Below are 13,870 nucleotides of genomic sequence, written 5' to 3'. Positions count from 1 at the left end.
CATCACCCAGTTCCCAAACAACACATTTGAAAACAACCGGTAAAACTATCAGCTCTAGTGTTATGGACTTTTTCAAATCCTGGCACTGGAAGAAACACAGAATGGCTTGTGGAGGGTGCAGGGAGAGGACCAGACAATGGTGAGACACTGAAGGTTGGTGAGCAGTAAGGACAGGCATAGTGCAGGTTTCTTCTTCCTTTGAATTTTCCAACCCCCAGGAGCTTCATGCCACAAAAAAGCCAGAGACTCACACGGGCCTGAGGTATTGATGACTTTATTACTCTGCAGATACATGTCTGGGTGCCCAGCCCCAAATGCAATAGCTCCACTACTCTTTGTGGCTGTCCTCGTGAGCTGCCAGGCCCACCTTTATCACAAATATGAGGTACTCCTGGAAGTTAATTGCCCCATCCAGGTTGATGTCCAATTCTTTGAACCAGGAGTCTGCATCTTTTATCTGTGAAAATTGAGGAAGAAAAAACCAGCATGTAAATTTCTCAGAAAAAGCTGAGGCATGGCTGTCTATAAAGGGAAACTTGGAGACCCAATAGCCTTGGACATCAACGGAGCCAGGCCAAGAACCCCAACCATGTCCAGCCCGTCCTCACCTTTATGTAGTGAGGACACTCATTAACGAGCAATTTCTTCAGGTCATCCTTGTAGATAGCATGGTAATTCCCTTTGATCAGGGAGTACTTGTGGTAGACATCAATGAGTGAGTTCAAGGAGCATTCCAGTTCAGTCGGCATGGTGTCCAAGGATTTGCCCACCTGAAAGGAGGAACCGCATGGAGAATCCTGCGATGGGGGTAGTGCACTTATCCATGGCACAGTAAAAACTAGAAGGACACTCAGAGGGCTTACGCCCCAAGTAGTGGCTTTGGCACCGACCAAATAACTAAACTCAGCAAATAACTGTGACTCTGATGGAAAAGGGCTGGATGATATGGATGTGGGTGTGGGAGGGGGTTCAGTACACACACACACACACACACACACACACACACACACATACACACACACACAGGGCCCACCAACTCTCCCCGTGACTCAAATCTCTGTCCAAGAAGCACCCAGCTTAGGAAGGGAATGTACCCTGTCAGCCACTGGAGGGGGTCTCCACTCCCTGCTCATCCTTGCCTACTCACCTCCTTGAGCACAGGATCTTTGCTTAGACATCCCTGGGCTTTCTCTCCGCTCTCTCAGAGAAAGCTACTCTATTCCCCCAGCCCTCCCCAAGGGAAGCCTAAAGCATACCAGGACAATTCCACTTACCAAGTGTCTCCAAAACAGAAACAAGAGTTGACAAAAGACATGTGAAGCTGAGTGTTAGTTCCCTTTTATAGTGCGAGGCTTGGTCAGCTCCAGGTCATCCAGAGGCAGCGCACCCTTCCTGAGTTGCTACAGCCCCTGGTTTCCCAACCAGGTGATGTGGTAATCACTGTGCAAAATGAACATTTCTTAGGGGTGGAGAGATTGGGGAAAAGGAAGGTGGAAGGCATTTACTGGGCTTCAGTGCCCAGAGGGAAAAACCAGGGGAGACCATGGCATGTGCTCCTTTTCTAGGCCCTGGCAGCCCGTCCCAGTCAGATTCCCGCTCCTGAGCTCTTTCTGATCTCGCTGCTACCAATCCCATGCTTTGTTGCCAACCTTTCTAAATTTGAATTGAAGCTGAATGCAGTGTTTTGAGTGTGTACACAACATTCCTCCATGGCTTTCACAAGGTACTCAAAAGTCCTTGGAGCTTTCCAAAGACTTTAAAAAGGTTAAGAGCACTGACTTTTGGTGGTGAAAAAGTGGAGTACTACTGCAAACACTGTTTTGGGAGATAGTTGGAGTCTTTATGAGGATGTGTGTTGCCAAGAACTGAATCAGTTCCTATCCTGTTGCTCACAGCCCTTCATGACCACCCCTCTTTTGGAAGCTTGAGATGTCCTATTCCCTAGGACATAAAGGCTGACTTGAAGTCCCTCTGTACTACACAAGCCACCAAGCCATGAACACAGGAGGGACCCTTCTATCCTCTCCAGGATGATTATTATGAATTGGACCCCAAGAGCCTGGGCTGAAGAGAGAAGTCCAGCTCTGGAACAGTGAGGGGGAGAAATCTTTGGAGAAGCCAGACATGCTTCATGTCCAATAGAGAAGAGGAGGTGGCCATTTCTCCAGGATTTCAGGAGCAATCCCCTCCCACTGCCACCACTAACAAAATGTTACTCAGACTGGCTTCTGACACTGGGGTGCATTTCTCATTTTACAATGTACCTCATATCCATGTTATCATGTAAGAGCCCCCAGAAAATGCCTATTAGGAAGACAGGACATGGAGCCTACCCAGTCTACAGATGAGGAAGTGAAGTGGAGAAAGGCAGAGGGATTCACCCAGAGTTTCCCAGTGCAGATGTGTCAGTGTTGAACTGAATCCCAGAACATTTGCCACCAGAGCGTGATCTGACAAGAGCATGACTCAGTGGAAAAACTCTCTTATTTCCTTCTTTCCTTCTTTCCTGCAGTCAACACAATTGACCCCATGCTTCACTGGGTCAATTCACTAAGCTATGGTCGCCTCCCTGGGGAAGTAAATGGGATTAGCCTCTCTCCTTCAAGTTTCCTTTGGACTTCATTATGCCACTTACTTTATACCTGTGTGACCCTGGGTCAATTACCTACCTTCTCTGTGTCTTAGTTATGTCAATTATGAAGTGGTGATTAAAAATAGAACATACCTTCAACCCAAGGAATGGTAGAAAATATTTGTAAGTTATGTATTTGATAAGGGACTAAAATCCAGAATATAAAAGAACTCCAACAACTTAACAATAACATCAAAAAAAGCCCAATAAAAAATAGACAATGTCAGGGATCAGTGACTCATGCCTGTAATCCTAGCTTCCACCAGCTTAGGCAAAAAAATTTGCAAGACCCCATCTTGATGGAAAAAAACTGGATATTGTGATGCATACCTGTCAACCCAATGATAGCGGGAGAGCATAAAATAGAAAGATCACAGTCCAGGACAGCCTAGACTGAAAAGCAAGACCCTATCTCCAAAATAATCAGAGCAAAAAGGGCTGGAAGCATGGTTCAAGTGATAGAGCACCTGACTTGCAAATGCAAAGCCCTGAGTTCAAACCTCAGTTCTGCCAAAAAAAATTGGAAAGAATTAAACAGACATTTCTCTAAAAATATACAAATGACCAATAAGCACATGAAAAGATGATCTATACCACCAGATAATTAGGGAAGTACAAATCAAAACTACAATGAGATACTACTTCACACCTGATGAATACTATTTAAAAAATTAAAAATAACAAGAATTGGCAAAGATATAGAGAAACTAGAAGCCTGGTGTACCATTGGCAGAAATATAGCATGGTGTAGTTGCTATGAAAAACAGTATGGTTTTTCTACTGCTGTATGATCCAGCATACAGTGGGTATATAGCCAAAAGAGTTGAAAGCAAGGTCTTAAAAGGATAGTAGGACTCCCATGTTCATATCAGCATTATTCACAATAGCCAAAAGGAGAAAATAATCTAAATGTCCATCAATGGATGAATTAACAAATTGTGGTAACACCTGTGAGGGAGTATTATTCAGTCTTTAACAAGGAAGAAGTTCTGACCCATGCTATAGCATGAATGAGCCTGGAGGACATTATACTAAGTTAAATAAGCCAATCTAAAAAGACAAATACTGTATGATTCCACTTATATGAGGTACTTAGAGTAATCAAATTCTTAGAAACAGAAAGTAGAGTGGTCATTGCCAGGGTCTGGGAGGAGGGGGAACAGACAATTGTTGCTTAATAGGTACAGAGTGTCAGTTTTGCAAGGTGAAAAGAATTCTGGATATGAGTTGCCCAGCAATGTGAATGTTCTCAACTCTACTGAAATGTACACTTAAAAATGGTGGTAAAGATAGTAGACTTAATGTTATATGTATTGACTACAACTAAATATCTTGATTTTTAAAAGCTTTCACCTAAAGAATAGAATTCTGTTAATAATAGATGCAAAAATATTTATGACTTGTGCACTTTCCTTGATGTGTATTATATTTTAATAAGAAGCTTATACAAAAAAAAGTGCAACGTGCTCAGAGCAGTGCTGAAGGAGCACATGGGAGCAAATGGCATGAGTGCTGCTGGACCTGTCCCTCACTCTATAGCTAGACTGGGAGCCCATCAGGGCCAGGCTGTGCATCTCTGCCTCCAGGAGCCCACACGATGCACAGTAACAGCAGCCACATCGTCTGCAATAAGAGCAAATGATGATCAAATAATAGCTGACATTGACTGGGCTTTACTACACCAATTCATCTTACTCCCATAGTAATCCTATGAGGCATGGATTATTACACAGATAAGGAAACTGGGGCCATTAGAGAGGCACAATATGTGACAGCATCTACTCCTGTCCCCTCTTGTCTGCCTCTTTGTCCTGATGTCTTCCTCATCCTTCTCACCCTACTGGGACTCTGTGTGCTCTGAATTCACCTTTGATCCTCCTTTTCCTACCCCATCTACACAAGGTAATTTTTCTCTTCTCTGTGCCACCCAAACCTTATCCATCACAGCACTGGTCCTGTTGTATTTTGATTCACCCACTGATCATCTGTCTCTTCTTTGGGACCAGGAGCCCCTCTAGGAGAGAAACCACACTTATTTCCACACCCCTAGGGCCTGGCACCTACCAGGTACTGAATACTTATTGAGGAGACAGATGAATGCAAAATTGAACTTTTGACTTTTCCCATACCCAATGCAATGATTCTCTTCAGTTACCTTAGATCATTTTGGGAAGAGGGCAGGGCACAAACCCATTAACCAAATTCAGCCTAACTTCCTTGACAAGATGGGAAAACAGTAACCTTTCTGCTATGTAACATGACAAGATTTCAAACAATGACCAGCCCATACTTCATACCTGTTATTCACCAGGTCCTGTCTTGTATAACCTGGCATACACCTTACCCCAGCAGAACATCCTATTTCCAAAATGTGTCTCCACCCAGTGACTCATTCAATCGTCCCAGAAGCCTTGTGTAGTGGACATGAGAGGCACAATGTCCCTATGTGACAGATGGGGAAACCAAGGCATGAGCATCACTCAAGGTCCTTCCCCAGGAGTCAGGGTTACTGTCATGAGTGACAGCTTCCTGTCAGCATCCCATATAGGCTGACCAGTGGAACCATGAACTGTCACCCCTCACACATGCATTCCCCCTAGGTAGACAGCCTTGGGGCTTCAGAAAGAGCAGGACTCAGGCTGAGCTGATCTCACATAAGTTAGTGCCAAGAATTGGGTAAACATGTTGAGGAAAAGGCAGAATTTGTAATCAGCCTGATGGACATGGGGCAACCCAGGATAGCGGAACCTGGCCATGTTTGCAGGAAAGAGCTCAGCTCCCAGCTGTGTGTCCCAATACAGCTGGCCCAGCCCATATTGAAGCTAAGGAAATGAGGACAGACAAAACTGATAGAGAAATCCCCAAGGGTGGGGCGGAGCTGTAGGGAGGCAAGGAGACCTCTGAGTGGTGCCTTTGTGTAACCTCAAAGGCTGGTGGAACTTAACACAGTTCACTCAGGTGAGAGGCAGGAAGGACTCTCCCTGGGCCTCAAGGAAGGGTGGACTGTGTAACCCAAGCTCTTGTCTCCATGTCAGATGTGACCAAGAGGCCCTGTGGGAGGGAGCACAGGTCCAGGTCATAAGATTCTAATTCCACAGGCCCCCTTCCTACACTACTTCCTCAGACACCTGTTGAGTGGATGGTATGCTGACACTGGGCCAAGTGAGGGACTATATATGGGGACACAGAGTAAAAAACAGCCCTGTGGGAAGCCCTGGAAGGAAACAGGATGCAAAAGTCTTCCCAGAGATGAACAATGAGATGACCTCCTGTTGCTCTTTTTAAAAATCTATTGTTTCTACTTCAGTAAGATCAAGACACTAGTTCCTAGTTCCATCCTCACAAAAGACAAAATGGGCTACAACAGTGTCTGAAGGCAAAGGAGACTCCCTGGGGAATTCTGCCTTGGATTCTTGGGCTCCAGGGAGGGGTGGGCCAATGACACAGACAGATGGACGCAGGTCTCAGTTGGGAGTCAGGGACCACAGGAGAACTTGGACCATTGAGTCATAAATAACTCATAATCAGAAGCAACACCCACATCCATCATCATGTTTTATTAGCAAAAAGCAGACCCAACCCTTCCCTCCTCCAGGAAGCCTTCCCTGGTTGACAATCTCCTAGATTCCACTCATTGTTCTTTCCATGACATGTGGCTGTTGTGGCAATATAGTCAGAGGAGAAACCAAGCGACACTCAGAGGAGTGGAGAACTCAGACTTTAATTTTACGCTAGGGGGCCCTGTGTATGAGCCCTGAACAAAGGATTCACAGGATATTTAAAAGGCAGTGTAGGGCATCAGATTACAAGGAATGTGCTCTTCCATAAAGTAGGGCTAGTAGTGGGTTAGAGACCTAAGGTTTAGATAAGAACAGCAGGGGAGTCCTGCTTTGGAAAGTTTATTTACAAGTGGAGACAAAGAAAGGCAGAAATGGGTGCTTATCTCTGCATGGTGCTTTTCATCTCAGTCCTGAACTTTTGCATGCCTCTAATGGGCAATTCCTCATGTTTTACAGCTCTGTTTGAGGTTACAGCTTTTAATTGACAGCTTACCATGTTTTACAACCCTGTTTCAAGGCTATCTTCCTCTTCATGGCTACTGAAGAGGCTGGATTGTCAGCTTTGCACTTGCCTCTGTCTCTAACTCAGCAACCACAAAACCCAGTGTGCTGCCTTCCTGGATCACTGGCCCCACCTTGACTCCTGTGATGCCCAAGCCAACTACCAAAATCATCTTCCTCTCTGTCACCAGCACCTAAATTTGGACTCCACTCTGGCTTCCCTCTTCTCCCTCAGTCTGTCACCAAGGTCTGGAGCTTTGATGTTTGCACATCTCTTGTATCTGCTCCCTCCCTTCCTTCTCAGAGGGTCACATTCCTCCTCCTTACAAACTGAAAGCTGAGGATGGTGACTGTGTCTCCCCACAGACAAGCTCTTAGAAGCAGGGGCTGTGTCTCCTCCATCAGAAGAGCACTTTGGATTCAAGGGCTATGTCTTTCTCATCCAAAATGGATGTTTCCCAGGGCAGAGACTAAACCTTCTCTTTCTGGATCATTAAGGAATTGCCCAGGACCATGCACTGATGAATATTTAGAAACATTTATGAGATTGTTTGTACATGTATGTGTGCACACATGCAGACACACACGGCAGAGTCCCCACTCAGCTGCCCACAGCCAGGTCACACCTCCTCCTGGGGCAAGCCACCTGCCCTCCCTCTAGTAGAGGTTGTGCTGGGCACAGTGATAGGCACACAGCTGCCTGTGGTACTGCAGGTGGTAATCCTTCACCAGCTTGCCCAGGATGTACAGGAACTCCTCAAAGCAGATCTGGTTGTCCTTGTTCTTGTCTGCTGCCCGAAACAGCTCTGAAATGTAGTACGGCTCCTTCCGGCCCTAAGGAGTAGACAGAGGATCAGCCATCCACCAGAGCACACAGAACTTGCCAGCTGCCCCACCTGCTGGGATGGGCAGGTCACAACTACTCGCTTGAGAGGCAGTGACTTGGATGGCACATGCCACAAAATCACTGAAGAGGCAGAAGTGTGGTGGGTGCACCAGTCACTACCAGGATTGACACAGGCATAGACAGATAACAAAAATGGTACCATTCATGGGCTAAGTGTGTACAATTCCTCAGCAGTACTGAGCAGCCTGGCACACCCAGATGCACTTCAAGTACACAGTCGGTAGCTATGGAGCCTGACTTCCTAGATGCACCACAAGCTCCCCTGGAGGAGCTCCCAGGAGGGCTCCCTGACTGCGAACACTAACTTCCTTCCACACACTAGGAGCTCCTCAAGGACAGGTCTGCCTGTCCCTCACCTCTGAGTCCCAGCACAACTGCAAGGCCAGCACAAAGGGGGTCCTCTGTTTGCATGATGCAGCATCTGCCTAGGCATTGTTTATGACACTTTGCCTGTGTTGCCTACATAGAGTGCAAAATGAGAGAAAGGACAGAGCCGTGAGCCCTGGAGCTGTCCAGATGGTCCTAAAGTGGCCCTGAGGCTGAGGATTGGGAATGATAATGGAGAGGAAACAGGCATTCGAGATGGGAAGGAGGACGTGAAGAAAGCCAGGGATCAGAGCAAAGCGAGGACACTGCACAGGTAGAAGAAGCAAGGAGGGCATGGTGGGGCACTAGGCTGGGCAGCTGAAGCGGGTTCAGCAAGATTTGATGAGTGTCAGAGCTCAGGCATGCACAGCCCATCATGGAGCATTTGCAAAGCATTTGGGGAAGAAAGTTGATGCGTCTGAAAGCAGCTGTGGCTTGGAAGGCAGCCCCTCATCCCTGCAGGCAAGTTTGAAACCCCTCTCCCCTCTCCACCCACCACCATCTACTGCTCCTATAATCCTTTCACCTTCACAAAACTGACTCACCAGAGAAGAACTGGAGGCTTCCTGCCTCAAGCAGGTTTTCCCCACCTTCTCTCACCTTGGCCCACCTTCACCAGGTCTGCTACCTGTGCCCAGGTGTCTGTTTCCAAGGGACTATACCAGAATGGGACTGTGAGCCCCATGAGTGCTGGGCCTGGCAGTTCAGACATATTCCCATGGAGTTTTCCCTGGAAAGGAAAAGGTTCCCTGGAAGCGGGATTAAGCACAATAACCTTCTACCCTGGTTCCCCTCTCTGAGCCCTCAGAGGCACTCTACTAAGCAGAGGAGAAGACTGTCTCCTTGACCCATCTCAAAGCTTGGCAGTGGACATGGGAAGTGACTAAAGAAGAATCATTTCTGGGAATGGGTTGGACCTAGTATTTTGTAGAGATGACAGCCCAGAGACCTGGTGCATGGAACAGAGGGCAGCACACACACAGACACTCCCAAGACTTACAGTCCCCAAGGAGCCCAATAATCATAGGCTGGGACTGATGATAGGGAAGATGAGTAGGCCCCAGGGGATGTCTGACCCTGGAGTTCAGGACTGGGCAACTCCAGGTCTGAGAGACTCCAAACAGGAAGTGAATGGGAAAGTTATATTCCCCTACCCTTCCTGGCCTAGGGCAGCCCCCACAGGCCTAAACTACCACCACTCCCTCCCCATGCCCAGGGATGGATAGAAGGGCAAGAGAAGAGGCTGGAGCTCTAAGAGCCTGAGAGGTGTCCAGGGTTTGGAGCACAGTCACTGTCTGAATGGGCCTATGAGCAGACAGAGGTGTGAGCCTGAGCTCAGGAGGCAGGATGGGCAGAAAATCAGCAGGTTAGGGATTAAGGCTGAGTCCCAGAGTTAGCTATGATTAGACTGGTGTAAACTACAAGCAAGAAGAAGAAGGACAGGAAACAAAGTCAGGCAGATCCCTCCCTCCACACCGCCTCATTCCTCCCTCCCCTAAACTGGAGATTCTCCTGGAAATCGGCTTCCCTGTACCAAACACCCTTGCCACTCACTTTCAACCATAACCCACCCCATATGGGAGTACTGGTCCCCTCTGCGTCCTCTACCCTTATCCCAGGCCTACGCACCAAGGTCTCCATGAAGCGGGGCACATTGTCCATGAGCAGGGCCTTCAACTCCTCCAGGGACAGGGTCTCCATGTCCCCTTCCCGTGCCGCATACTGGTGGTAGCAGTGGATGATTTGGAAGAGAGATTCTTCCACTGGCGTGTCTGGCATAATAGCTGGTCCCCAGCCCAGGGCAAGGGGCAGATGCAGAGGTGGAGCAGCTGGGGACAGCACATAATATGGTCCAGGCCAGTCCTCAGCAGGATGGGTGCTTCCTCCCAGGACCTTCGGACTTCCTGCTCCTGCCCACATCCTGCACCATGTCACAGGCGCCCTCCCCACACTCTGCCTGGCCCCTTACAAGCTTGACTCAAAGTTACTGCCCTCAAGAAACTTTCCTGCAAAATCTCAGGGCACAACTGTGTCCCTTTACTGGGACTAGGGGTCTCTGGGATGCAGGGGTTGTGTTTGTCTGCCCTCCAGCCCACCCGTAGCTTAGCAATTACCTGGAGTCAAGAGTAAGGACAAACTAACGACTCTGAAGCAAAACCATGTTTATGTTGTTTATGATGGAAATGTTTAAGTCCTATGGCAGGATCCCCCCACCATAGACAATTGTGTGCTGCAAGTGAAACATTAAAATAATTACACTACCTAGGAAATACAGCCCTGCTCTTGTGTTGGTGCTGTTTTCTTTCTCACTTCAATGTATAGAAAACACAGGCATTGCCATCTTTTCCCTTCACTGCATGACCCTCTCTAGGAGTTGACCTGCCCTCATCATGGTCCCTTCAGTCCTACAAACCCATGCCCCAACACTCAGCATCTGTGGTGTGCTAACCCATCTGGGGCTCTGATGTCCCCATGACCTTCCACTCCCCACTTCCTACATAGATGGAGATCCCTCTTCCCAGGAGGCAGCTGCCCTCCCTGGGCCCTGGGAAATAAGAATCATGACAATCACTGCTTCTACTCCTTATGGAGCCAGACACCAGGCAAAGCAGCTTTTATACACATCACCCCCATTTAGTCCTCGAAATGGTCTTAGGAAATAAGCATCATTTCTCCATTTTCCTGAGAGGGAAATAAAACCCAGAGGGGTTAAGGAATTTCCCAAGATCACACAACTGACCCACCCTTGTCTTTGGGAACAAGTCCAAATTATTAGGATCCTAAACCCCTTCGGGACCACAGTAATCCATCCACACTGCGTACATTCTCCAGAACAAGGAACCTATCCCATCTCTGCTCTCTAAAAGCTACACACACACAACACAGCCCAGCCCATCCAACAGTTCTCTTGACACTGACCTGTTGCTGTTGGGACAGGGCTGCTCAGAACCCACAGTTCAGCCTGTGCTTGATCCTGGAGATTCTTAAGTGCAAGCAAGAGATAGCTGTGTGATCAGGGAAACCCCCACAAAGCCCAGCATCCTGCCCATTCCTGATGTCTCCAGTTATGACAGCCAGCATGTGACTCTCCACAAGTTCTTCTACAGCACGACTGAGCCTTAACTGCATTCCTGAGATGACGTCATGACACTTATGGCTAAGATGAACTCAGTCAGTTTCAGGGACCCACCTGCAGGATCTGAAGCATCTACGAATCACAAAAGGTCTCACTATCCATCTCCTGCCTCACAACTCACCCTCCCAGCTCCAGGGTTTGGGTGGGGTCAGGCCTATACTTAAACACATCTTCCTCAGATGTCTTCCCTCAATTAGTGAACCTCCAAATGCCACAGTCATGAAGTATTTCATTCATTCATTCAACAAATATTTCTCGAGTACCCACATTGTGCCAGGATCACTGTTAGGCAATATGAATAAGATACTGGACCAGCTCATGGGGTGGGGATTAGTGAGGGGACAGAGTCACACTACACTGTTATGATGCACTGTAAACTTGGACTGTATGGTAGGAAAGGGCACTAAGGGCACCAGCAAGGAACACTTCTTGCCTGGGTAGTTGAGGAAGACTTCCTTAGGGAAGTAATCATTGAGCAGCATCTTGGAGAGAAGTTTTGAGTTGCAGTGAGGAATGAAGGACCAGGCACTCCAGGCAGAGGAAACAGCATAAGCAAAGGCCTGGAGGTGTGAAAGACTGTGCCTGCTCAGGGGATGGAATTCACAGGGGAACAACAAGTAGTTAGAAGAAATAAGACTGGAGAGGCAGAATGGAGACAGAAGGTGAAGATCCTTGTGCACAAAGCTGGAGCTATAGCCATTATCCTGTGCGTGGAGAGAAGCTACAGAGAGGGTTTTCAAAGAGTTGAGTGATGGATGGGAGATGAAACTGAAATGGTAGGACAAGTTTTGCTCATTTGGAAAAACCTCTGAAAGAGGCCAGACTTGTGGGTGTGGCCTCCACACAGATACCACCTGGGCCCATAGGTGAGCAGGTGAGCTCCCTTCATTATTTCAGCCCAGCACAAGCCTTCCCTCAGTGACTTCCACCTAGCCTGGGCAAACTACTCACCTACTCTGGGAGGAGCCACACAGGCTGCTGATGAGTGAATCTCCCAGACGAGGGCGCCAAAGGACAAATAACTGAACCAGAGACCTAGTCTAAGCATCCCTGAAGGTTTAACAGAAAAGAATAGGTAAGTGCTGAGAGTATAGCCCAGTGGTAAAGGGCTTACATGCACTGGGCCCTGGGTTTGGTCCCCAGCACCAGAATGAATGAATGAATGAGAGATACTGAAGCCAATATTGTTTCCAGTTTGCCTTCATCTACCCAACATAGCAATTTCCTAAACCAACAAGTGGTTTTCAGTACACTTTTAAGTTCCTAAGCTAAAAGTATGGCTCAAATATCTAATAAACAAATAAATAAATAAAACCATTCAGCAATGCCAAACTAGAACCAGAGAAAATTTTATTGAAAACCTTTGATTCAGCCATCATTTCTCCTAAGAATTTTTCCAAAGAAATTAAGTAACCAGGTGTTAAAAGCAATAATAGGGAAAATGTTCACCACTGTAATGTCTATAATCAAGAAACAAAAGATTAAAGCCCTGAAAGCATGTAATTAATGACTTTGCATACCAGTATGGGTCACCCTTGGACAATTACTAGGTAATAATTTGTGTCTCAAAAGAAACTCCATTTCTGACATATGGCTTCTGGGGGTCAGATTGTACTCTTCACCCTGCCTTCATTCAACATGAAACAAAATACCCACACAGAAAATACCAATGTGCAGAAGTGACTCCTTCCACAGCTGTGCTAGAATTGCCTTTTTACCTAATGCAATACTATAGACATCTCACAGCTTAATCAATGCTAGCCTGATTTTTAATGATCATTTGTTTGTAACAAAATTTATCTTACTAATTCATTATTGGTAGACACTTTAGTTACTTTTTAGTTTATACATTTTAATTCAACTCTTTCTTTTTTGTTTCTTTTTGTTGTTGTTGTGCTGGGTGAGGGTACATTGTGGCATTTACAAAAGTTCTCACAATATATCAAATATATCATAGATGAATTCATCCCCATCAACTCTTTCTTAATATTGATATTTCTTCAGAATTTTTCCATGTGTTAGGTGTCCCTGTGTTGGGTGCTAGAAAGTGAGACAGAAATTAATTGAATAACATTCTGTCTTCCAGAAGTTCACAGTCTAGAGGTAGGGGGAGGCATTTAGACAAAACTTCAAAGCAGTGTGCTTAGAAAAGGACCACTGCTTGGTACCAAACATGCATCCCCCAGCTTACACTCATACCCTTACATCCCATACTTACACCCACATCTGTGACCAGAGTAAGTTCATGAGCATACCTATTGTCAGATCTTTCGGAATGTGGAGACGTCACTGGGAGCAATACCTTCTGGTGTACAGAAGCCCCTCCAGCAAAGGAGTAGGAATTTCTGGTTAGTCTGAGAAAACAGCTTCATCCCCTAATTGACCCTGAAGCTCCCCCAGGATTCGAGAATAGGTAAAGTCTTCAAGAAGATAATATTGGAGTTTTGGCTAAGAAGACAGTAGGGTAGGGTGGGAGGGATTAAAAAGTTACTTTTGAAATTAAAGAAATGAAGCCACTTTGGTTCCCAAGATGATAAATCAGGTTAAAGCATGACACACTGAAGCTCAGTTGGTATTTTTTACCAATTCTCAATATGTATCTACTTTCAATTTTACAGACTTTTTTATCTGTAAAATTAGAGCAAATTAATATCCTAGTCAACAGTACTCAAGAGTATCTAAACCATGTGATGGGTGGGGTACTAGGTATCTTAGAACCCTTGGGGAGAACTAAATTCTCTGCAAATAAAATCTTTCCGACCTCTGCA

General features: G+C 46.5%; 2 protein-coding genes across 2 annotated transcripts; both read right to left on the bottom strand.

Annotated features, from left to right (window-relative positions):
• Positions 1 to 258: 258 nt before the first annotated feature.
• S100a8 (S100 calcium binding protein A8) lies at positions 259 to 1,430 on the bottom strand. Its single transcript, XM_020186058.2, has 3 exons — positions 1,275 to 1,430; positions 609 to 770; positions 259 to 457 (listed from the first exon to the last, which is right to left on the bottom strand). The coding sequence occupies exons 2-3, from the start codon at positions 747 to 749 to the stop codon at positions 329 to 331; spliced, it is 270 nt and encodes an 89-aa protein (XP_020041647.1). The 5' UTR covers positions 750 to 770; positions 1,275 to 1,430; the 3' UTR covers positions 259 to 328.
• Positions 1,431 to 6,174: 4,744 nt separating this feature from the next.
• On the bottom strand, positions 6,175 to 11,128 carry LOC109700749 (protein S100-A15A). The gene is made up of 3 exons (XM_020186060.2): positions 10,886 to 11,128; positions 9,596 to 9,795; positions 6,175 to 7,527 (listed from the first exon to the last, which is right to left on the bottom strand). Exons 2-3 carry the CDS (start codon positions 9,743 to 9,745, stop codon positions 7,351 to 7,353), a joined length of 327 nt encoding a protein of 108 aa, XP_020041649.1. The 5' UTR covers positions 9,746 to 9,795; positions 10,886 to 11,128; the 3' UTR covers positions 6,175 to 7,350.
• Positions 11,129 to 13,870: the final 2,742 nt, after the last annotated feature.

The sequence above is a fragment of the Castor canadensis genome, chromosome 11 (assembly GCF_047511655.1).
Source record: "Castor canadensis chromosome 11, mCasCan1.hap1v2, whole genome shotgun sequence".
In the NCBI taxonomy this organism is placed as follows: domain Eukaryota; kingdom Metazoa; phylum Chordata; class Mammalia; order Rodentia; family Castoridae; genus Castor; species Castor canadensis.
Note: the sequence above shows the minus strand (reverse complement) of the source record. Positions and strands in the feature narration are given on the sequence as shown.